Source organism: Parasteatoda tepidariorum, chromosome 8 (assembly GCF_982258835.1).
Source record: "Parasteatoda tepidariorum strain Cologne lab strain chromosome 8, Ptep-v5.0, whole genome shotgun sequence".
NCBI classification, from domain to species: domain Eukaryota; kingdom Metazoa; phylum Arthropoda; class Arachnida; order Araneae; family Theridiidae; genus Parasteatoda; species Parasteatoda tepidariorum.
This window is the reverse complement of record NC_141762.1, coordinates 29,756,664-29,784,090: the sequence shown is the minus strand read 5'-3', so window position 1 is coordinate 29,784,090 and position 27,427 is coordinate 29,756,664. Positions and strand designations below refer to the sequence as shown.

The 27,427-nt window shown below is 27.7% G+C and overlaps 1 protein-coding gene across 1 annotated transcript in view; it reads right to left on the bottom strand.

Annotated features, from left to right (window-relative positions):
- Positions 1–27,427, bottom strand: part of LOC107441037 (nephrin) — a 353,729-nt gene that overhangs the window by 80,804 nt on the left and 245,498 nt on the right. Inside the window, exons 11-14 of the mRNA XM_043050259.3 lie at positions 20,509–20,662; positions 16,904–16,962; positions 12,915–13,158; positions 3,272–3,577 (exon numbers count right to left, since the gene is read on the bottom strand). Coding sequence (XP_042906193.1) covers positions 3,272–3,577; positions 12,915–13,158; positions 16,904–16,962; positions 20,509–20,662 — 763 coding nt within the window. The remainder of the gene's footprint in view (positions 1–3,271; positions 3,578–12,914; positions 13,159–16,903; positions 16,963–20,508; positions 20,663–27,427) is intronic.

Here is a 27,427-nt window from a genome sequence, read left to right as displayed (position 1 = left end):
TTTGAAGAGATTATTAGCGATGGCTGAAAGCTTAGAGTCTTTAATATGCGTTTCGGCAAATGAAGCAGTTTGAAGTGTTCTAGAAAAAGGTGGTGCTCGAACCTTTCATAATTTGAAAATGTCTCCCCCCCCCCTTTATATTATAAAGTTTTTAAAAACCTTAGTTTTGCATGTCAGTTACCATTCTTTGCTCTTTTGTGATAGATAATTAGTTTTGCATTAGCAGTAAAATGAGTACAGTATTATTAATTTTGGACAATACTCTGAAAGTGACTAAATTTCGATTTTATATTTTACAGATTCCAGTTTTAATATATTTGTTAAACTTGGTATCAAATTTCGAAGCTCAAGTCAATTGAATTTCAAAGATTTTACTTTCAAACTAAGAATGATTATACGGTCATTTTTCCAAGTTCTTACAAGCTTGAAATATGTTTATTTCAACTTATGCATTAAAAAGTAACATGTGTTTTTAATTTTTTAAACGTTTTTAGTAACATTAATGCATAGTATTACAGTAAAATGCTAGTGCTGTAAGAGTTATAATTAATTTGAGGTGCCTAATTTTATTTTTAGAATTTCGATTTGTTTTCTTTTTGGATATCTTTTTTTATTCATTCAGATAAAAATAAAAGAACATAGTTATTATAAACAAATGGTAGGTTAACACTAAAATTGAATATTAAATATAGTTTCTTTTCAAAATTCTTTCAACAGAAAGGATTATTGAGAAAAAAAATGATATGTAAAAAATATAAACAATGGCATGTTACATTTAGACTGTCAATGAATCATGTTTCAAATATTTCAAGTTTGAAAACAATGTCACATTTTTTTCTAATGTTTTAAAATTTTAGCTGATGTTTCTAAATGTAAAAATCAGAAATATAAATAAAAATATTATAATACATAATCATCCCACGGTATATATTTTTAATTTATTATACCAATTATGTTACAGATTATTTGTTCAAATAATTCGTTAAGTAGCTCGGTATATATTTATAACTTTATATAATTTGTATTAAAGATTATTAGTTTTATGCAATAAAACGATATTATATTATTTCAACGTAAAAAGTTTTGATTTATCATAGCTTCCTAAATTAACTTATTAATTACAATATGAACTTATTTCACCAATCATATTACTGCTTGCAGCAACGTTTATGTGAGACGTACCAAGAATCCTTATTTGCATTAAAACAATTTAACTAGCATTATGTTAAAGTTATATACATAATTGATGATATAATTGTCTTTCTATTAAGTAAATTAACTTAACGCTAAAGTTAATATAAATATTTAAATTTTTATGATCACTTTCATATTATTGGCAATGTTGTTCACGATATCGTCCATACTTTGTGACATACGGAGCCCAAATTTTTTGACAAATTTTTTTAACAGAAATATTCTAAAAAATTCTAAAAAAAGGCAATGTTTAATTGATTGATTTTCGTAAGTACAGTCTATTTGCTCTATTTTTAAATAAACCTAACTCTTAAGAAACTGTTAATACATCTTAAGCTCGATTATAAGTAATATAGCGAGATTATAGTATACATTATAAGTTAACTTCCTTGCGTGCTGTTTTTGACATGTTTGTCAAATTTTTTATGTTAAATGCGTTAACTTTAAGACTTAAAACTATGATAAAGAGAAAAAAAAAACAGCTTAAACAAAAGTTTTCTTTTAATTTGGTGGCGAGAGAAGAAAGATATTTTTTTAAATTTTATTTTCTAAGAAATAAATAAGTTAACGCTTTTCACTAGTTGTGTATAAATCTTAAAAGCAGCAAAGTAAACATTTACAAAATAACAGTGTGTATTTTTAATTAAACTAAAAATAATTCAACTCATTTACAGCCATGCAAATCAAGACAGTCGTGTACTTAAAGTTTAAATTATTTTTAAAGTTTACAGAAATTTTTTCTTATTCTTTACTTTACGTACTTGATTTGATTAAAGATTAAGTTACGACAAATTTGTAGAAAACTCGAGTTGCTTTGTGAAATATTTTATATATAGAGATACTACTATTATAGAGATATATTAAAGATAATATTACTATTATAGAGATATATATTAAATCTGGAACTGTTTATTTGTTTATTTCAGCTATAACATTTTCTTGAAAACGCAATTTTTGGATACAATTTTATTTCTTCACAATAATTAAATTTTTAGTTTTTATTGAAAGTAATAAGGACTTATTAACTTTGAAAATATCAAACGTTTTATACATGACTTTTGGAAAATTATTTAATTAATTTTCGAAAATTAATTAATTTTTTGAAAATTATTTTGGAAAATTATATATTTTACCCTTAATAAAATTTATGGTTTTGAAAGTAACGATTTAAATAGAATTATTCCCGAGTTTTGAATGTTATTTAAAGTTCATTGTTTAATATCACAGACGAGAAAGTATCATTTGCACTGAGAAGAAGTACCGTCGAAATTACAGTAATGTAGTAAAATTCACCGTTCTGCTGTCTCTATAGAAATACCAAAGATCTCAGTAATTTTAATCAATGAGCTGTGGACATATTTTTTGTAAAATAAACTCTAAAATATGGCTTTTATAATATGTACTAAAATTTGGCAAATGTGGTAAAATTTGGCAATTTTATCATGATAGCTTAAAGCATTGCACGAAAACCATCATTTGGATGAATTTTCTTTTCAGTTATATTTTTTACTAAATGGTAGGTAATAACAACTATAATTTTAAAAACCAAAATTTCGTGTAAGCCGTTTCCATACGAACAAAAAATTACCTAATGAATGTTAAAAAAAAAAAAAAAAACAAATTCCAAGAAACTGATGAGGTAAGATTATAACTTGATTAAAAAACTTCATTCGATTAAAAAAAAATACAGTCTTGAAAATGGGCTCCTACTTTTGCGAGCTCGAAACATGTCGACTCTTATTTCTAATCTATATATTTGAAGAGAATTAAATTTTTTTAAAGATGAAAATATCAAATGAATGGTTTAAATACAGCAGACTTTTTTATTAAAAAGGATTACAGTTTTTTTTTAAAATTCATCATTTGAAATATTATTAACATACAGTACGGTAATTTCACCTGAATTTTCTTCTCCGTGAAAAAAAATGAGATTAAATATAATTAATAAGAAATATTAAAACCAATACTGCAAATCCGACTCTATCCAGATTGATTATTTCTCCAACCCAAGGATTCATTTAGTATGAAGGAAAAGAAGAAAAAAAAAGCGCAATTCTCTGCTAGAAAAATTACTTACATAGAACGTTAACGACTATGATGGTTTGGCCTGTGCCTTCAGAATTGGTTGCTTCACATTCGTATTGTCCAGCATCTTCCCTTCGGGAGTCCTTGATTTCCAGCAGGGGTCCTCTGGAAGTGACTCGGAGATTGATCTTGCCTCCCTCCCCCCTGATTGGAGTTGGGGGGATGGGGGATACCAAACCTTTCTTCCAAGTATAAGTGATCACACCGGGATGAGCTCTGGCCGTCAAATTAACGATCAACGTTTCTCCCTCGATGACGTCAAATTTCTCCAGGCTTGCTACCAGGAATTCTGGTTTATCTGATAAAAATATGATAGGAAGATAAAAATCAGGAGAGATAGTATTAGTTATAAGATAAGATTTGCTATATATTTGTTTAAAAAATTAAATCAAGTTAGATAAGTGCTAGTTATAAGGTTAAGTGAGAGGTAAAAATTAAAATCAAGAATCTTTTTTATAAGGTAAGAATCAGGTCAAATTTATAAAATAAGATTTGCTGCATATTTGTTGCAAAAGTTAAAAGGAATTACTCAGAGGAATAATATTTTTCCTTTTGTTTTTCTATTGCATGAGATTTTTTGCCACTTATCTTAGATACTTTCGTATCACTAATTTAAAATCAGTTTCACTTTCTGCTCAACATCTTTTTCCTTCTAAAATAACATGTTTAGTCGTTGTTTAATAAGTCGTTTAGTTGTTGTATAACATGTTTTAATCGAAATTTCTAAGTTTAAAAACATTATATAAAACAAGGGGTTGCGTAAATGCTGCGATAAGTTTCTGGGGGAGTTAGTCCATATCAATAGGAATAAAATTGCATTGAAACCTATTCCCGGGAATGACGTTTTAAGCCGCTAGGGGCGCTTGCTCATAATGAGCAGTTTCTTTATTCGCCTCTGAGCAGGCCATAACAAAGAAGCACGTCTAGCACGTACAACTAGATTTCCTGTCATAATCACCAATGCAATCCCGATGATGTGTCGTAACTTCCCTAAATGTTTGTTGCAGCATTAACGCGACCCTTTACCATATATATTAGATTTTAAAAAAAAAAATTGACAAAAAATAGACTGAAATGTTATTTTGAAAAAAATCTGTAGCTTTAGGAGCAAAACTAATTTCAGATTTAAAATTTCCCGCACTCGAATCAGGCAAAATCAGGTTTTGGCATAAATGCAACAAAAAATTTGTTCCCCAGTATTATTCGTAAAGTAAGTGTTGTTGAATTGGTTGTAAAAGTTAAAACTAAAGAAGATATAGTTATGAAGTAAGATTTTTTGTCTTACCTTACTGCTATAATTCAAATATACATAGATGAAGGCAATTAAATTAACTATAACATGAATAAAGATATTCACTTAAGAGTAATTTTCATCTTACCCTTAAATCCTCATGAAACATCATTGTGACTTAACACAAGTTGACAGATAATGAGTGAAAATTTTAGTAAAATCATTTTATTTTTTTACCCTTAACATGCATGTTTCAGAAAAATTTCACTCATGGAAACATATAATTTTTTTTTATTTTTTATAAAGTAGACTCGATTCTGAGTTTACGAATATCAAGGTTCAACTCCGTAGTCTTGTAATTTTAAACTCAACCTAGAAGACAAGGGATCTCCTGGATCAAGTATTAAGACAAACTAGCCTTCTCAGAATACATTTTGATTTAAGTAACTCGCATTTTGTTACACGTAGAAGAAAACCACTAAGCCTACTCACCTGACGGATGGCAAGGGGGCATTGAGGTCAGGAGTAGCCGGGGGATAAACATTTCCCCAAACAGCCACCACTGGGATTCGAACCTGTATTATCTCATTGGAAGGAGAAGGCTCTATTCCCTGAGTTACCGTTACTCTGTTTACCTCTATTAACATTTTCACGCACTAATAAAGGTGACTGGAGGACTTTTTGTATGTTTGCATCACTTTTTATCAGTTAAGCGCAGTCGTCATATTTGTCACTAACTCCCAAGGATGGGCTATGGCCTTGACTCTAACCCCTGATCTGTCCACCACTGAGGATATTTTACGTCAGGACTTTGATCGGTACTAGCCGGGAGCAAAATTCGCATCAACCAGCCACCGCTTTGACTCAAACCGGAATAACCTCAAGGGTTAACCAGTGCGGTGTCTTGGGATATTCATCCACTTTTAGATGCACGTGGATAATTTTTTAAAAGGTTTTTTCCGCACATGCGCTGTATAAAGCAACTACTTCAATTACTCTTATCTGGCGCAGCTTTAATTATTATTTTTTTAATTTTAAAGCAATAATTTCGTTATCAGTTTAAAATTGATTCAAACGCTTTGTTTAATTTTTTTTAAATATTTAAGCTATAGCAAAAGTGGCACTAGACCTAGTATATATTTCAGACATTTACCAAAGGTCTAGTCATACTAGGTCTGGTTAAGTCTCATTGCTCGGTATACATTTGCCCGGTATATCCTACACTGATGTTTTTTAAGGCCAAGTGCCATTGCCTGGTATTCATTTGCCCGGTATACCCTACACTGATGTTTTTTTAAGGTCAAGTGCCACTGCCCGGTATACATTTGCTCGATACTCCAACCACTGATGTTTGTTCTAATCTATCGTCAGTAAGTATTAAAATATCGAATAAATATAATTATATCCAGGAATAAATTAATATGAAATCAGATGTAATAAATATTTCGGACATTCACCAAAGCGACTAATTTGATTGTCAACATTCACCGATGAAAGTCAACAACCACCGATTTCGGTCATTCACCGTAATATGCACATCATTTACATAATAACCTCATCAGGACAATTATTTCATACATTGCCAAAATAGCATCCGGCATTTCAAAAAATAAAAATAATTGGTTTTGTTGGCGATGATCTCGTAAGGCGATAAAGAATCATGCATAGTACAGGTAAGGAAGATATTAACCTCGAAGGAAAAGTGGATGGATAACCCAAGGAACCAGTGCACTATCTCCAGAGCAAAAGCGGTGTCCAGAGGATAATACCTGGTATACGGTCGAAAATAATATGGAACAGAACTTACAACAGTAATTTTCTCGACAGTTAATGAACCTAAATATCTCTTAAATTGAAAAGTTATCAAAGAAACTCTTAAGATGGTATTCAAAAATAAATAGCTTAAAGTAAACAAAGTAAAACACAAATAAGCAGCTACCAATTCCAAAATTTAGCCTTGCATTCATGTTTAAACGCACTCTATTACAAAAAAGAAAAATATTGTAGTCAACTAAATTATCTACTTCAGGGGATTCCCAACTCAATTAAGAAATCTTAACTAAGTAAAACAACAGCTCTAAAAGATTTGATTCAATAAGCTGTTTGCATTATTCTTGTCTTTCACATTTCATGACAAAGGGAATCACGATCCATCTTGCTGGAGGTAACAAATACATTTTAGATGCGGTTAATTAGAATGTTTCTTCATTGGTACAAATAAGAAGCAAGCCACCACAAGCATAACAAAGCAGCCAAACAATTTTGCTGACGTAGTGTTTGCTCATAAAGTGTTATAAAACTAGAAACGTATGAAAGAATTGTAAAAAATTCAAAACGAGCTGATTGACTAAATGTCAGGTCGTTTTTATTTGTGTCCATACTCATTAATGTACCAAAAGTAAAATATATCTTCCCAGCTTTGTACTCTAAATCTTTTTACCTTAATGTGTATGTATATTATTTGAAAAAACAAATATCTTACAACCAGTAACAGAAGCTACGGCAGGTTGTTTCCCTCATCGTCGTAGCTACCAAAGCAGCGGAGCTGAAAGATTTTAACAAATTAGGTACTTCTGTTATTTATTCCTCGTAATTTTTATCTAATCGTTATTATCGTTATCGGAAATCTAATTGTTATTTATTTTCGTAATTTTTAGAGTAACATTTATTTAATTAGAGTGATTTAGTGATTTTTGGCAATTATTACTCTAAAAATTATGGCACATTAAGTAAGTTGTTCCCTCACATGATCCGATAAGAAGTACCGGCACTCAGTGTGCCAATAGTTTTTATCGTAATTTCATCTGGAATTTTTTATAGTGTAACAAAGACATTTAGTATCTTTCTTATTGATGTATTAAAAACAAAATCAAAAAGAAGACGTGATGTCTTCTTATTGATTTTGTTTTTTTCAAAATTCAGAGGAAAAGAATAACATCACAAGCATAACGAGAGAGTAAAAAACATTTGACCAATGTTTTTAGCGACGTTGAGCGAGCGTAATAACAGCAATCAACAAAAGGTAATTCCTTACTTCGTGAAATATTGCACAACTATAAACCGAATTGCAAATAAAAATGAGCTGTTTGACCAAATCTTAGTTTTCCCTTTTTCGTATTCATAGTGATTCATGTTCCCAATAAGCAAATTAAGAATAGGTATTTTCCAGCTATTTATTTCCAGATCCAGCCACGTATTCATGTTTTAAACATGTATCCATCTTATTTGAGAAAACAAAATACCTTATAGCCAGCGACAAAAGCTAGGACAGGTAATTCTCTCCACCGTTAAGAAGTCGTAGCTATGCAAAACAGACGCGATGGAAGATTTGAATGAATCAGGAGTTTACATTATTTTTTTTCTTTCTTCCTCAATGAAGTGTATTATGATCCATCTCGTCGGAGATAACAAAGACATTTGGGATGTGATTGATTGTCTTGGTTTTTATTTTGTTTTCCCAGGATGCAAAGGAGGAAGGAAAAACCGTCACAAGCATAACGAGGCGGGAAAAAATTGGACGATGCATTTTTCGTGTCAAACCATTTCTCAAACACTTCGAACTTCGTTTGTGGAACGGATTCGTGGTTTATGATTGATACTAGTATTCATAAATTGTGATGGTGGTAGTGTTAATGGCTTCTTCAGGTCTTTGGAGAAAAGTGTTTAGTAGGAGTGAGAGAATGTTGCGGATAAAGAATTTCTTGCCTTACGTATTGGGATATTTTTCTTGTAGATATTTGAAAGATGTGGATGACAAATGTATTTTTATTCCACGTGGATGCTCATGCAAGCAACTGCTAAACTGTTTGCCACTATATTATTTTCTATGTATTTATTTCTCTTACGCGGGCACCAACACGATTTCTCCATCTAAATTGGCAACATTGTAATAATCTATATTAATCCAATTTTCTAGGCTGTTTTTAGTAATAATTTAAGTACTGTTAAATAATTAATAATACCTGCTTATATTCATTTTGTTAGACTGTCCTAAGTAATAATTTAAGCAGTGTTGAGTGGTTAGTTACACGTTACGTATAATATTAAACATTTTTGTATTTATAAATATTTTTGTATTTATACAGAAATAAAAAAAATTAATAACAAAGCAATTATTTAAATTATTTTTTTTATCCTTTTTAAAATGACTGTAGATATTTAAAAGAAAATCGATGCAGTATTCACCTTATTCCTGCCGGAGGTTCTCTTTATTATCGGCAGATGGCAGTACAATAAGAGACGTTTATAACTTCCTCTTGATGATACGAATGCTTTGATTTACACTGATGTGCGTTGCTATGACGTCATAGGGGAATTGCAAGACTTCCGGTTTGATTTGTTTGGTGTTTTGGGATAGTGGGTCAATACTACCTTACCAATTATTGGTGAGGGAGCTTGCCTTTTTTGAGCTATAGCATATATATTATAACATACTAAAGGTGGCTGGAGAGGTGCATGAGGAAGTAGAAAAGCACGTAATGAAGCATTGGGATGAGTTTTTCATCTTATTTTGAAACAGAGATGAAAATATTTTTTATATTTCTGCTGACTACTACTCTACTTCTGTAGAATTCTGACTACTATGCTAAAATGTCTGGAACTTATTATTATGGTAGTTTGTGGGATTTAATGTGTGATGGACAGATTCTAAATTATTATTAAAATTTAATACAGGAAGAACTTTGACAATATCCCTGACCTCTTGAAAATAGTTAATATTAGATCTAAGTACTTCCGTATGGGCAAAGCTGCTGGCGGCAGCTAGTCTTATATAAAAGGCTTAAGGAGTGATTTTGATGGAATGATGACTAGTGGTTGACACAATTCTGATTATTAATTTGATACAACGCTTGATTAGTGGTTTTGATGCAATTGTGAAAAGAATACAATATTACTGAAAATATTTTGTTCTTCACAAACTCCTTAGAAATTATAGATTTTTAAACTTTCTTTTAAATTCAGAAATTGTTAAAAGTGATATAAAATGTTTGTTTTGCGATAAATACAGCTATTCTTACATAATAGGTTTAAAGAGTAATTTTGATGGAATTATGATTAGTGGTTGATATAATTCTGATTATTAATTTGATACAACGTTGCAATTGTGAAAAGAATGCAATACTACTGAAAATATTTTGTTTTTCACAAATTCCTTAGAAGTTATGGACTTTTAAACTTTCTTTTAAATTTAGAAATTGTTAAAAATAATATAAAATGTTTGTATTACGATAAATCAGGTAGATTCAAGTATTTCTACCTTTATGTGTGAGTTAGATGTAATTTTGAACCAAACATATAGCTCAGGGGTCAGATAAATTCGTCGTCATAAATGGATATTTTTTAATGGAATTAACGTGTATTTTGGCTGTATGGAAACACACATTGCGTGAAAAAACCTTGGAAAACTTCCAGGACAAAGGAACAAAAATTCTTGCTCCATCTATACTCTAAAACATTCCGGATCAAATTACGGTATAAAATAATAGCACTTTGGATGCATCATCTGTTAAATCTATGTCACCGTAAAATTCATTTTTACCTGAAAATATTATATCGTAATTTTTGTTTACAGTAATATTTATTTAAATTGAGTGATTCAATAATTTTACCGCAATTATTACGGCAAAAATTACGGTATATCAGATTTTTAGTTCTGAAACATGTTTCGGTAAAAATGGATTTAACGGTAAAAAGTACTGGCAGCCTGACTGGGTACAGGCATCCTACTTTTTCACAGTGTATCACTGGATATAGTTTTTGTCATCGTTGCAATTGGTTCAAACTTGGTAACAAATTTATTTTTTTATCTAAGACTAACTGAATATCCGTTCATCATTATTCATTAAAGCATATCTAATAAGTAAATTTGTATTAATTAACATTAGGCAATCAGACATGAAACTACAAGTTAGCGTAAACTTAGACAATAATAATATAAAATAATCTTAACATTTTTATAATAATTTTGCACAACACAGTATTTTTTATTATAAGATTAAGAAAAGAAATTCAGCGCTTGAAAAAAATATTAATTATATTTATTATCCTTCGGCACTGAAAACAATGTGTGGTTGTCTTTTTCCGATTTAGCGGCCTTTTATCTCTTGTTTTTTCTTTTTTTTTGTGACCAAATGCAGCCAAAAGGAAAAAAGAGTCGTTAAAGAACGTTGAATTCTAAATTAGCTGCCCGCTCACCACATGATAGTCAAGATTTAAAACAATCAACCACAATTTATCAAAATTTCATATGAATATATGAATTTTTATTTTCCCCCCATCAAAATTCATCTGGTGTCTTTTTCTGTTCTTTACGAGCATAGCACTGATTATAATGTGACATTGCTATGCTTAATGTCTAAAAAATTTTAGATCACACTTTTCAGTTTCATTAAAAAATGTATATAATAACATTTAACTCGTTATTTTTTTACTCTGCTCGATAGAACAGTTTAATTTCGTTTTTATAAGATTTTTTTGTAACTATTCTTTAAAACCTTAATCAATAATTCCAAAACTAAAAACAAGAATTATTTTAAAGTATATACGAATGATACATTTAGAAATTACTTCAAAAGAAAAATAGATTATGCAATGGAAATTTACTTAAAATAGCTATCATAATTAAATATTGTATATTACCCTAACCTAAAGGCATTTTGTGTAACAAAACAACTCACTAACATAGTGCTGACACTCTTTTGAGAACATTGAAAACAAAACAAATTTCCCTAAAAAAAGTTGACCATATTCAAACTAATGACTTTTAGAGATTTAAATGAATCACTCAGTTTCCGTTCTTTATTTCTTTTGTAACAATATGTATTATAATCTTTCTCAAAGAGATAACAAAGACCTTTGCGTTGTGATTGATTATTTTGTTCTTACTTTGTTCTCTAAGGATACAAAACAGAAGAAAGTGAACACAGACTTAACGAGGCGTAGAAAATATGTGGATGTATTTTTCTTGTTCCACCATTTCTCATATACTTGGTTTGTGGAACAAATTCGTAATTTATCATCGATACGAGCATTCATAAGATATTTTTGGAGTAATGTTAATGACTCCTTTCAGCTAAGGGATTAGAATGTTTTCTTTTATTAAAAATCATAGGTAGATTAAATATTCAAAGGGGGATTTCAATGTTTATTTACTGATAAATGTATATTACAGAATAGAATTATGTAGAAAATTAGAATTGAAAGGATATGGAGCTAAATGCCCTTAGGTATTCAGGATTAATTTCGTAAAATATTTGCTTTCAGCTTGTTAATATAGTGGTGGAGTCAGCTTTAATAATCCTTAAAGATTGCTTTTAAATTAGCTTTATGAATTTAATTTTTTTCTCAAGAAAGTATTTAAAAATATTGGTTTTTAAACCTTCAAACTTACAAAATATTACTGAAAAAAAAGTTGCTACGGTGATGGTTTATAACCTTAGCTATGTTAAATAAAAATTATGTTGTGGAGTTTGATTCGTAATGATTAAAAAATTGTTTTTCTAAAATTTATCCAGGGCAGCAGTTTGTTAATTATATGATTTTTTTTAATTATATGAGTTAGAGCCGTGGTGGCTCAGGAGATGAAGCACTCGTCTCCACATTAGGTTTCCCAGGTTCGAATTCCAGCGATGGCTGGTCAATACGAATTCTGAAGTCAGCTCGCACTGACTACAGTGCTGACATAAAATTTCCTCAGTGATAGACGGATTTTTGGTTAGAATCCCCCTGCCATCGGGCTAACCATGGAAAGTTTATCGTGGAATTCCTCTCCATGTATTGCAAACGCGGGTTAGTTAAAAATGCCCTCCACGAAGGCTACTTTATCTCAATGTTTGATCCAAGAGCTCCTTTTTCTTATGGATTAGGTTCAAAAATGCTAGTCTACGGAGTTGAACATTGTTAGTAGTAGACACAAAATTGTATAGGCTGTTCAACGCTGATTATAAATTATATGAATTACAAATATATAAATAAAGCCATTATCCCTTACAGAAAAGTTGAATTTAGTTTATTCACGTAAGCAGAAGATAAAACCCGAAATGTTTAACCGTAAAAAAATAAATCGTAACAATATTTGCTATTTGCTTTATAAATTAGAGAAATGCAAAATAAATAAACTAGGTTATACTTCTTTAGATTACAATTGTAGTTTTAAGTTGATAGGACTTAATAACGTTAAAGTTGGAGTAAAAATTATTAAGAATTATTATTCCCTTTTAATTATTTCTCAGATTTGAGACTTTTTATTTATAGTATTTATAAAATAATCCAAATATTAATTAAAAAAAATAATGATTTGAAAGCTTAAAAGACAAGACTTTAGCTGCAATATCCCAATTGTTATAAAACTCTAATAAGCCAATTTACCAAAATAATTATAAATTTAAACTATGCTAAGGCTTACAAAATACTCGAAGCGTGACGCTTTCATGGACGCTTCTCTGAAGCACTTGATTGGTTGCTTGGCACGTGAAAACTGCTTCGTCATCTTTTGCGTAAACATTTAAATCCAGTCTACTGTGCGTTGATTTGCCACCATTCGTCGAGTCTGTTACCTCACTGTTGTACCCAGAATACACCTCACCATTTCGCCACCAGTGCAGAGTTGATTCTGGATTGCTGCTTCCTGAATCACACAGTATACTAACCTGAGTGTAAAAAAATTGTAAGGCTCAACAAAAAATACAATTTATGTATTACATAAAAATTTTACTTTACATAAAAATTAATTACTTTACATAAAAATTAATTAGCACGTTCATTGCTTTATTAGATATCACATTATAGGGCAATACACGTTTTATAGGGTATAAAAAATTAATTAATAAATTAATTATAAATCAATTATAAAATTAATTATACATTAATTATAAAATTAATTATACATTAATTATAAAATTAATTATACATTAATTATAAAATTAATTTATAAATTAATTATAAAATTAATTATAAATTAATTAATAAATTTATTAAAACATTAATTAATAAATTAAATTTTGAACATTTTGAAAAAAGTTTCAAACATGTGTTAAATAATACTAAATTTTCATTTTAAGAGAAATAATTGCATTTAGGAATGGATAAGCATTTAAACGGAAAATATCATTACAAAAAATAAGCGCTTTCTCCGCTTCTTATTTTACGATTCTCCAGCCATAAAATTTTAGTAGAAAAAATGAATATTTCGCACCAGAGAACAAAAAGCAAGTAATTTATTTTTGAAGAATAATAATTAAAATTGTTAAGTTGTGGTTTCTTTTGATTATATTTTTTTCCTTTAGAAGTATTTTTCTAAACGAACACTAATTCATTAAATGGGTCAATTTATAATGGTTCCCTGCAAGAGTGACTTTGGTATATTTTATGTTTAAAAATATACTGCAAATCATAATACATATGATGACGTTGAAACTATATATATATATATATATATATATATATATATATATATATATATATATATATATATATATATATATATATATATATATATATATATATCTATATATATATATATATATATATATATATATATATATATATATATATATATATATATATATATATATATATATATATATATATATATATATATATATATATAATATATAGCCATAACCAGCCATAAACCAAAGTGCTTGAATGCGTCTGGTTGTATTATGATTAATTAAAAATCAGTAATAATTTTTTAAGTTTGACAAGAAATTATTAACGACAACGACAGTGAATGTGGACAGTCCAGTGCATGAGAAAATAAATTTTGTAATATTTAATAAGGTATGAATTAGATGTTATAGTTACATAATTACACTAAGAGAAAAATATGGACGAAACTCTGAGAATGTGGTGAAGTTTTCCGCATTTGAAACACCAAAAAGCTCGGTAATCAAGTTCTTTGGTAATAACTTTGGTAATATTAACAATAAAATTTTGTTTTATAATGCGTGATAAAGTTTGATTAATGTAGTAAAATTGAGTGATTTTATCATAATACCTTTCAGAATGTCGTAAAAAGTGGTATTTATATTCCAAAAAATTTATTTTTCAGTTCTGTATTATTTTTCTAAATGTGTGGTAATGAGAATTATGATTGGCAAAAACAGAACTTCCCGTAAACCGCCTCCATATAAAGGGAAAAATTACCAAATGAATCGCTTAAATACCGTATATTTTGGTTTTATTAACAAAAACTATTTATTTATCTTTTATTTTTTTTATTTTTAACAGAAATACAGGAATGCATAGTAATTTTACCAGATGTTTTCCCTTCGTGGACGCATAGTAGAGACTATTTAGTTTTCCAACATAGCAAAATAGTCAATTAATTTATGAAACATAAGTTTAAAAACAAAGGAAAATGTGTTTAAACGAAAGGATCTCGGATGAATTTTCAAAATATTTCTGAGAAATGTTTCAAACCTTATAAAGTATAATGTTTGATTTTTTTTCCTCTATCTCTTACTTATTTCTGTTCTATTTTAAAAACAACGCATGCCATATTTTAGTTTGTATAACTTTAAAAATATAATAACTGTTACATAAATTATTCTATGTAACCATAACAGCCTCTAAGTGGACAAGATAATGATTTGCAATGCACATTTCACAAATAAAAATGCGCAAAAGCTTGTTTTATATACTATGAAATGTATGCATGTTTTGAATACGCATTAGCAAATAAAGATTAAATACACAAACTTTTAATTATAATTTACTTATTATACATGTATGCATAATGCATAAATATTATAATTTACTGTGGTAAATATCTACTTATACAGCAAGTTGAAGTTTCTAGCTAAACTTTTAAAGTTAAAACGAGAGTAGATTTTTAAAAAAGATAGTTTAAAAATTATCAAGTTAACTAAGTATTTTGTTTAATATCAAATGAGTTACAACACAATACAAATTATAGCCATGGAGTGAATTCATAAAATATTCTCATAAATGCATAAATAAAGGAATTTTCCAGTTAAACTATTGTCTTCAAAATTAAATTCATATAGTTTTATTTATTCCATTTTTGCTAGTACCTCATCTATAATGAATGTGAATGGTGGGTTTGTTGTGCAATGTAAAATAATTGCGCTGCAAAGATTTTATTCCACGATTTTTGTAAATGCAGTAAAAATAAAGTCCACTTAAGAGTCGTCATTTTTACTTTCGGCATCTTTTAATATGAAACTAACATCTTTAGTCACCAGTAGTAGCAAATTTTAATTATTTAACCGGAAAGCTTAAAAATGTTGCAAGAATTTCTTCCACTTGAAAGACTTTCTCAATTAATTATTAGTAAGAGGAAAGTCACTTCTCAAAAATACGAAAATGTACAAATTTCAACATTGTATGAACTTTCAAATGTTCAGTGTCTGTAGTTTAAATATTAATAATTCATCGTTGAATTTTTATTGCAAAAAAAGATGTTTATTTCAGAGTTAATTATTTTCAACTTAAGAATAAGAGAGAGCTGAAAATTTCTAAACTGCCATTATTAATATGCATTAAAGATGTAATGTGTGATTTTTTTTTCTGGTGAATGTATTATGAAGAATTAATTGATTTCAAAATGCATAATTAAGAATTAATGAATCATAAAGTAATGAAAATTAACTTAAAAATTCTTTACTTTACAGTGTTATAAGAACATGCAGTGCAACAAAAACGTGTATTGTAACAAAGACTGATTATAATTGCAAAGCTTTAAGCTTCAGTAGTTGATTATAGCTGTTTTTTTACTTTTTAAAGTTTTGAAAATACTTATTTCTTTCATTTAAATACATTTTGGAAGTGAAGAAAAATAGTCTATAGCGGTTTAAAAAAATGATTTTTGCTTACAAGATATTTTGAAGTTAAATAATAAAATCTCAACAGATAAAATCTCAACAGAAAAAAAAAGTTCTGGAACCTTATTGTACTGTTTTGTAATAACATTTCTGCTAAAAATCAGAATTCTGTTAGTAGAAACCAAATATTACGGTCATTTAACCATTAACTTAGTAATTTTTCCGTTCATACGGCAACGGTTTATTGGTTCTACAATGGTTAACGGTATACTATTGTTCAGATTACCACAAATTTAGTAAAAAATACAAAACTGAAAAGCAAATATAACCAAATAAATGATTTTTATGCCAAAGATATCATTATAAAATTAACAAATTTTACCACAGTGACCAAGTTTTTTCACATATTGTAAAACCATAGTAAAGTGTTAATTTTACCAAAATCATTTCCAAATCGCTTCTGTAAAATTTGCCGATAATTTTGATTTTTCTCATAAAGCCAGAAGCACAATTTAACATTCTTGTAGTTTTAACCATATATATTTTTACAGTGTAGTTATTACTTAATAAACTGAAGATATTTGCAAGATATTCACTTGATACTTACTAAATCACCACTCCTAGGCTTCTTTGGGGTTATTTTCATAGTAACAGAGGAAGGGGGAACTGTAAAGTAGAAGAACAGTTACAAATAATATTAAATAACCTGATGCTTAAAAATTCTAAAGTAATATGCTTCAGCTATTGGATATTCCAAACTATATTCAACTTCACAAAATCCATGCATAGCATTTATAAAGCAATATTTTCTAGTAACAGGATGTTCCAAATTATATTTAACTTTACAAGTTATATCCGTATAACTTCTAAAGTAATATGCTTCAGTTATATGATGTTCCAAACTACATTTAACTTTACAAGTTTCATCCATACGATTTCTAAAACAATATGTTTCTTTTAGAGGATGTTCAGAACTGTATTCAACTTTACAAGTTTTATCTATACGATTTCTAAAGTATGTTCCAGTTACAGGATGTTCCAAACTATACTTAACTTTACTAGTTTTATGCGCACGATTCCTAAAGTATGTTTCAGTTACAGTATGCTCCAAATTATATTCAACTTTATAAGATTGATCTATACGATTTCTAAAGTAATATTTTTCAATTACAGGATGTTCCAAACTATATTTAACTTTACAATTTTCAGCCATACGATTTCTTAAACCATATGTTTCAGTTACAGTGTGTTCAAAACTATATTTACCAACCTTACAAATTTCTCGCATACTACGATTTCTTTAGTTACAGGATATTCCAAACTGTAGTTACTTAATTTCCAATTTTATGCATACCATTTCTGAAGTTATATTATTCAGTTACAGGGTATTCGGTAACTATATTTACTAACTTTGCAAATTTCGTGCATATTATTAACTAATATGTTTCATTCATGGGATGATATAAACTATATCTACTATTTTATAAATTTCCTGAATGTTATTTCTTAAGTAACATGCTTCAGTTACAGGGTGTCCTAAAATATATGTACTAACTTCACAAATTTCAAGCATGCTATTTCGTCGCCACTATTGTTTTTATAACACAATGCATCCAAATAGATTTAATAGGGAATATAGATAATGCAATTATGGAGAACAATGTAGAAAAATTTATTACAATCTGAATAAAATAAAATCTTGTACATTTACAGAATAAAGAGTAATTTTATATTGCTTGAATAATCATTTCTACACCGAAAGGAAAATATGAATACCAATTAGTATTCGTTATTTAAGTTGTAAAGTAACGTTATAGCAGCTGAATGTTCCAAAAGAAATGAAAAATTGGATTAAAATCTCTATGTGTGCTGCTTGAGCATTTAAAACTTCAATTTACACAGTGAATATCTCTGGTACTCTTCTGTAATCTCAAAGTTATTTAAAAAGTAGATAAAATTTATGAGACTGCTTTTCCTAAAATCTTTATAACTAATGAATGCTTAGTAAAGATTAAAACTTTCAACAAAAATATTCAAAATTTCTCCCAAAACACGTATAAGCAATGCACGCTTATATATTTTTGGGCATGAATTTATCTAAAATATTTTTTAGTATTCGTAAGGATGAAGGGTTGAAAAAATTATTTTGCAAATGCATCCGGAAAGCGAGTTTAGGAATAATAAATGTTTGTTTGACATATGCAATATGAATTCATAGATAAGTGTCATGGTATTTTCATTAATTGGTTGTAAGTTTGCAAATAAAATGCATAGCCAAAAGAGATTCCGCGGCAACAAAAAATAATGAGTAACCTTATTGTACACTGAGACTTTTATCTGCCATAAAATATACTATAAATCCTTTTATTGAAAAAATGGATGTTTGATAATATTTTATATAAGTTCATCAGTAAATGTTATGGAACTTCCATTGAGTGCTCGTACGTTTGCAAATAAAATACATAATTAAAAGAAATAACGTTTCAATTAAAATATTGAGTAACTTTAGTGTATCATATGTACAAAAAGTTAAATGTTAATGCCTGTTATTGTAAAATGTAAAAGGTATGTTTGAATATATTTGATGTAAGTTCATCTGTAAATGTTACGGTATATATTTCATTGAGTGCTTGTAAGTTTGAAATTAAAATACATAATCAAAAAAAAGAAATCTCTTGAAAGTTAAAATAATGTGTAACTTTAGAGTATCCTAAGAATTTTATCTGCACAAAAAATGTTAGAAAGCCTGTTTTTGGAAAAATGTATATATCATAATATTTGATAAAAGTTCATTCATAAACGTTATTGTATTTCCATTGAGTACTTGTAAGTGTGAAAATAAAATACAGTTTAAATTAACCATAATTTTCCTTTTTTTTTATCAGAATAGTCAATACCATGCAACACGCTAGTTTTACGAGACTTTTTTCTTTGTGTATCGTGTCAAAAATCGTTGGATTAAGTTCGGTATGTATTACAAAGATAAGATGTGTATACAAAGGCTGGGGGGGGGGACTGTAATGTAAACTTTAAATTGTTTTTAAAACTATCATGTCAAAAACTGATGATATTTTGTTACAAAATAAGTTAAGCGATGGAACTCTTAAAGAATAATAGCAGTAATTATAGTTACGTAAACTTAAAAGCATCCTTTCTATCACAATAGATATGTTAAACATATATATATATATATATATATATATATATATATATATATATATATATATATATATATATATATATATATATATATATATATATATATATATATATATATATATATATATATATATATATATGAAATATATATATATATGAAATATATGAAATATTATATGAAAGTATAGTATATGAAATATATATATATGATATATATATATATATGAAATATATATATATATATGATATATATATATATGATATATATATATATATATATATATATATATATATATATATATATATATATATATATATATATATATATATATATAGTTCAAAATGTAGAGAAAACATGGAAAATTTACAGAAGAATGAAAAAAGGGAAAAAGAAAAATAGTAATGAAAAAAAAACGGAAAATAAGATATATAATCTTTTCATCAGCTCACACGATTATATCCACAAAAAAGAGCGCTTTCTAATATTGTATGAATGTAGCCAAAGCAAAATATATCAATACAATACAATAGTGTGAGGAGCGCTCAAGAAAATTTTACAAAAAAATTACAGCAAATAAAATAGAACACACTAAGTAAAAATATTAAGGAAAAATAATAATAAAAATAATAATTTGTTTTATTATTTTTATTATTATTTTTATTTTTCCCTTTTTTCATTGTTCTGCAATTTTCCGTGTTTTCTCTACATATTGAACCTATTTTATGAGTTCAATTTGCTTGCAGCTTATGCGCAGTAATTAAAACTTACTGTTTTCCTTCATTTTTTTTCCTTTTTGTATTTATCTATTATGCTATATATATATATATATATATATATATATATATATATATATATATATATATATATATATATATATATATATATATATATATATATATATATATATATATATATATATATATATATATATATATATATATATATATATATATATATATATATATATATATATATATATATATATATTAAAAATGCTACTAAATTAATTTTGGAACACTCTGTAAATATGTGAAAAAAAGTAAAATTCTTACAGTAAACTGTCAGTTTAATGTTTGCTATCAAGGGTCTCTCTGTGGCTGAATTAGTAGCTTCACATCTATAAACTGCACCGTTGTCACTGGCATCAACTCTCAAAACAAGCTCGCTGAACACTCCACTTCCACTGATACTTGTTATTGCTCTAATCTACAAAATAAACTAAATTATTAAAGCAGCTTAAAAGGAATAACACTGAGTTCGTTTCGAGATACTCAAAATAAGAGAACATCGCAAAATTAAAAAGAAAAAAAAACGATCAATTTAAATGCAAGTCTAAAAAAACTTTATAACGGTTCTAAATAAGTTTAAGACATATTTTAAGCATATTTATTTAGAACTTTCAGATTATTTTTCGAAAAGAAATCAAATTAATATGTAAACAAATAAATAAATGCTCTTAAATCAATAAATAATCATTGAGTATTTTATAAAATAAAATAAAGATCTTTGAAAGTTGCGGAGAGGAAATTTTCGATTGCTTCAATTCTGTTTGGCAAATATACAACTCAAATGCACGACCATTGGTTATGTCATTTTGGATTTTTTGACTATGCTTCTATCGTCCTAAATCATTTCAGCTTGTTCAAATTTTTTTTGCAAAAATTATAAATTAATAATCATAGTTTTATTAATCGAATAATAGTTTATTATAATTTAATAACTTAACGAACATAGATTATTCTAATCATATTAAGTTGCTATAAACTGCTTAACATTTTTAAATCAATGATTGAATCTAGATTCTGAGAGAAAGATGCTAAATAATTTCGAACACTGAGGAGAAAAGTATGGTCAAAACTATTAAAATGTAGTAAAATTTACCATGTTTCTGGCTCTATGGGAAAACCAAAAAGCTCGTCCACATTTTCAAAGAGCTTTAGTAATGGTTTTGATGAAATTAACAGTAAAATACAGTTTTATATGATGTCACAAAATTTGGTAAGTGCGGTGGTAAAATTTGATAATTTTATCATAAAGCATAACGCAAAAACCGTTCATTCGGATAAATTTATTTCTCAGTTAAAAAAAAAAAACTTATTATGTTTTAATAAGAACTTTAAATTTGAAGAGAAGACGTACGTCTTTATCCTATAAACGGAAACATTACAAAATTAAAGGTTTAAATATGGTATATTTTAGTTTAATTTACCAGAATTATGTTATGTAGAATTATTTTTTTACCTGAAATATTATTACTACAATTTTACCAGAATTCTATTTTCTGTGTATTTTCGCTTAACCTGAATTTGAGTGGCTTATTAACTTATGAATTTTTTAACCACTTTGAAATGATTTTCTAAAGTAAAAATATATAAAATGATTTAACAAAATACATCTTAATACATCTTTTAAAAAAGATAACCTTTTTCACTAAATAAATTTTCTTTTATCTGCTGCATTAATTTTTTATTGAACAAAACGCCGCGAAGTTTTCTTAGTAATAAGTCTTCTCTTTAAAATTCATATTTTTTATTCATTAAGCAGTTATCTGAATGTATTAATCGATAATAATTCCAATAAAAACTCAACTTGTTTGTCGAAAGAACAATAGAAAGGCATGGAAGAAATTTCTATAAATTTCGAAGTATGGCTGGAGATTTAAACATGACTTTTATGATTTGCAAATATTGATATTCCTTTTTATTTCTAACCTTAGTTCTAATTTTACCTATTTTTAACTGTGCAAATATTTTCTTATCCATATTACTTTGATTTTCAGAAAAAAAGCAATTTACAATAATTTATTGGTCTGTTTATTTTGCGTTTAATGGTAGAAAATCTATCAAAGTCAGTGTGTATGTATAATTTTATACGTTATGATGTTAATATTTTCTTTTTTACTGGGTTATTAAGTTAAACTGCGTAGAGTTCTTCAGAATATATTTAAGCACAATTTATTGAAGTTCATAAGAGTTAATGCAAAAAAAAGAAAGAAAAACTATTCACATTTTAATCTACTTTAAAAGATCTCCAAATGTTTCGTAGTCGAAATGAAAATATTGTTCTATGAGAGCTAAAAAAATCCCAACTTGAATATACAGCTAATTTGCATTTTCACAGAATTACATTTTCGATTGATTTAAATTTATTGTTATAAGATGTAAAGCGGAATTTAAGAAAAGTATACAATCAAGGGATTTTTTAACAAAAGATAAATCTCGATACACGAATAAAAACTATAAAACTATAGTTGAATTTTTTTTAATCTGTCATAAGTAAACCAGTTGCTTCTAACCGGAGCAAGGATTTTCCAATGCGTAGTAATTTTAAAGATATTAATGATACAATTGATAACTATTACTCGAATTAAAACTATGAAATTACAGGTTTTCTTTGATATCTCATAAGTAAACCAGTTGTTTTTTTAGCGGTGGAAGGGATCTACCCAATGCGTAGTAATTTTGAAGATTATACGGATACAATTGGTAACTATGGTTACTCGAATTAAAACAATGAAATTACAGGTTTTCTTTGATATCTCATAAGTAAACCAGTTGTTTTTTCAGCGGTGGAAGGGATCTACCCAATGCGTAGTAATTTTAAAGATACTACGGATACAATTGGTAACTATGGTTACTCGAATTAAAACAATGAAATTACAGGTTTTCTTTAATATCTCATAAGTAAACCATTTGTTTTTTACCGGTGGAAGTGATTTATCCAATGTGTAGTAATTTTTAAGATACTACGGATACAATTGATAACTATGATTACTTGAATTAAAACTATGAAATCACAGGTTTTCTTTAATATCTCATAAGTAAACCATTTGTTTTTTACCGGTGGAAGTGATTTATCCAATGCGTAGTAATTTTAAAGATACTACGGATACAATTGATAACTATGGTTACTCGAATTGAAACTATGGAATTACAGGTTTTCTTTAATATCTCATAAGTAAACCATTTGTTTTTTACCGGTGGTTTAAGTGATTTATCCAATGTGTAGTAATTTTAAAGATACTACGGATACAATTGATAACTATGATTACTTGAATTAAAACTATGAAATCACAGGTTTTCTTTAATATCTCATAAGTAAACCAGTTGTTTTTTCAGCGGTGGTAGGGATTTACCCAATGCGTAGTAGTTTTAAAGATACTACGGATACAATTGATAACTATGGACACTCGAATTAAAACAATAAAATTATCGTTGTATTTTTTTTTTGAATATATCATAAGTAAACAAGTTTTTTCGAAGAGTAAGAAATTTATCCAATAAGTAGGAATTTTAGTTTCAGGGGAAGGATATGATCACTCGGTTTGAAATTAGTTCAATTTCGGAATTATTTCACTGTGACGATTCAGCAATCTTGAGCTACATTTTGTAAATTTTGAGAATCATTTCGTCACAAAATCACGTAATCTGAAATCACTCTCAATTATATAAAAAAAAATATTTCTTTAACTCGGAACCTCATCGCAGTGCATCGTTTGAAATTGTTAACTAAAATGAAGAATAGACGATTAAAACTGAAATGACGAAATAAGCCGATAAGACTGTATGGTGTTCAAGGAGTTGGCGTCATACCTGGAATATACCAGGTTCAAATCCGTGTTTGGGGCATGGATGTAATTTTTCCAGCTGTTCTATCAGTCCTTGTGGAGTTGGTGTGGCATTAAACGGCTTGTGAGACCTTTGGAAAAGTGCTCAACAATAGCACCTGTTAGAAACCATGAGGGATTACGAGTGCAGCATGGTATTTTTTTATACTTTTTTTCTTTTGGAGAAAAATATAATGACCGAAAATTTATTCACTTTAGGCGAAATTTTTTTCCTTGAAGAACTTATGATAGTTGTGTCATCACTTTGATGAAATGTTAGCTCTGAACATCAACTAGGAAATGGTTATTTCATCAAAGAAGAAAAGACGATTTCGGAAAATTTAAGTTTTCATTTCTTACAATGTTTTTTTCTTCTTTTTTTGCATACTTTTTTAAAACATTAGAACATGAATTCAGGCTATGCTTTCCTGGTATCTCTGATGAAGAATTAAATATAGTTCTAGAACCTTTTAAGTCTGTAGAAAAAGTTCTTAGAATTTTTCAAGATTGATTTCTTTCATTAAAAATGATCTTCAGGTAAAAAAAAAAAAAAAAAAATTAAGAAAAATCTGTCACAAAATTTTTGCTTTTAATGCGCGAAAATTATCCGTAACTAGTAGAAATAGCTATCAGATCTGTTTTCATTTGGTTGACTTATTTTTCCGACTCAAGCTTATTAACTGAAAACGAAAACGACTTGAAGAAATAGCTTAGAAGTTGAATGTGATCTGTATTTCGCCATTACTTGCGCTATTCCATGCATCCAATCAAAAAGAAAAACAGTTCCAAGAAATCACAAGTTAGCAAAACAAAATTACTATAAAACAGCTTGTTTTTAAAAAAGCTGTATTATTGATATGTTTGCTTAAATAATTATTTAGCTAATTTAAAAAAATATGAAAGTCTTGATATATCAAACTTTTCTAAGCTTTCGCTGTTTAATTTCAAAAACGCGTTAAGAAATGATCAAAATCTGAATAAATATAATATTTACAAGTTTTGTGTTTTCAAAGGGAGGAATCACGTTTTGTAATAATTAATGGAAAGCGGAATATGCCAAAATAGTACTTGAATCCTCAGTTTGGTAAATTATCGTGTTTATATGGTAACGGTTTCCCGGAAATTCTGTATTTCAAAATTATAGCTCTTATTACCACACATTTAGTGAAAAATGCAAAATGGAAAGCAAATTTAGCCGAAAAAATAGTTTTTATGTCATTAGCTCTAAATTATTATGATAAAATTACTAAATTAAACCCATTCTACTAAATTTTATCACATATTTTAAAACTACATTTTGTTGTTAATTTTATCAAAATCATTGCCAAAGCTCTTTTGCATAAATTACAGAGCTCCTTGGTGTTCCCATAATGCCAGAAACAATAATGTAAGTTTCACCATATTCTGGTAGTTTTGACCACACTTTCTTACTTAGTTTATTTTACTGACCTAATTATATAGTCGTTTTACTTTATTTTTCGAAAAACTACTACTACTTTTAATTTAAGGCATTAAATAAATAACTATTAAAAGTTAAAGTAATATTTATGGTCCGAAATAAAAACAAAAATACTTTTATAATAATACACTCTTTACGAAACAAGGGATACACTGTAATTATTTGGTAAATATGTTCCCGTAAAGAGTCATAAACTTTCCAACAGATGGTTTTAATCGAGAAAATACCAGCACACTATGAACTCCTTTTCAAGCCATAAAATATATCTCTTCCATAAAATTCGTGAATTGGTGTCTAATATGTTGTAAAATGCGGTGTCTGCAAGAATTTTATTTTTTGTTTCAAATTTTGATACACACATGTTCGGAAAGCAGACGCATTTCGGTGTTAACAGCAATGTCGACATGGCATCGTTGTCTTCTCTCTATAAAGAACCCTTTCTTTTTCGATAAAAAAAAAGGATAGATGAAAGGTTTGTGGGATATACAAGGATCAAAGGATTATGTTGACGGTGATTGGGTGGCTCCGACCAGATTTTGTCCCGTATATGGTCTGAAAGAATCAACGAAATTATTGTTAGCTAACTAAGATGGAGGTAATCTTGTAAAGGAGGGCGTTTTTTTTTCTCTTTGCGAGCAAACTTGAATTAGTGAGCACGCTATTTTAGTATTCTCGGTTCCGATAAACATGTTTGGCCTAACTATTTACTCTTGTTCAACAGTAATGTCTTTTTATTATTTTAAATCTTAGTTATTATGACAAAATGTCGAGAAATAGTTTAGTTAATAGTTAAAATGCAAACGAAAATGATTTTAATTTTAAAATTTGTAAAAAAAAAACATAGAAAAATAATTTATATTTAATAACCAGTCTCAAAATAATGTAAATTTAATCACCCAACTAGTTTTAATGTAAATTTGATTTTGTTTAAACGAGCAGACTGTAAAAAATTTCGAATTAAATTACGGTAAAAATTACAGGGACTAATAAAGTACGGGTACTTTTATCCGCCAAATCCATTTTCACTGGAACATTATATGAAACAAAAAATCTGATACACTGTAATTTTTACTGTAATAATTACCGTAATGTCATTGAATCACTCTAATTAAATGAATTTTACTATAAAAATTACGGTTTAATATTCTACTGTAAAAAAAATGTCAAGACAAAATGGATTATCCACCCAAAGTGTACTTTGTACCGTATTCGATCTAGAATTTTTCACAGTTTATTACTTAAGTTCTATAAACAAGTTATGTTTAGATTGCTATTCCTTTTGATGAGTAATATAATTTTTTCAAATTAATATATATTACGAGTGGTTTTAGGAATATTTCCCTTTCGCAATTATTTAGTTTTATTTGATTCATCTATTGTATATTTTGAATTAGTAAAACGTTTAATGTGAAGTTAAAAAGTAAAGAGTAGGTAAAAATTTATGCCTTAATTTTTTTTTTTTTTTGCTTAATGCGTGTGATGGTTTACTTACATAAAAAATAAGCTTTAATCATTCATTAGAATAAGTAATTTTTTAATTTTGTTAACTAATTTATTTTAAAATTAGAAATTCTGAAAACATAATACCATAGTATTTTAAATGCAAGAAATCATTATGTTTTATTGTTCATCGTAAAAGAAAGATGCAAACCATAATATTATTAAGTTAAGGATTTAAATAAGGAAAAATGTAGTTAAGGAGGAATAATGTAAATGACTTGTGTTTAGCTTTTTGTAAATGACTTGTGTTTAGCATTTAAATTATTAAAATAGCTAATATATCAAATATAACCTCATTTAAAAAAAAAAAGTTTCTAATTATTATATTTGTTTTCATTAGTTATGAGTAACACGGGGCTAACAACTAAATCTTGAATTTTAGTTTCAGTTTATTTAGACATTTAAA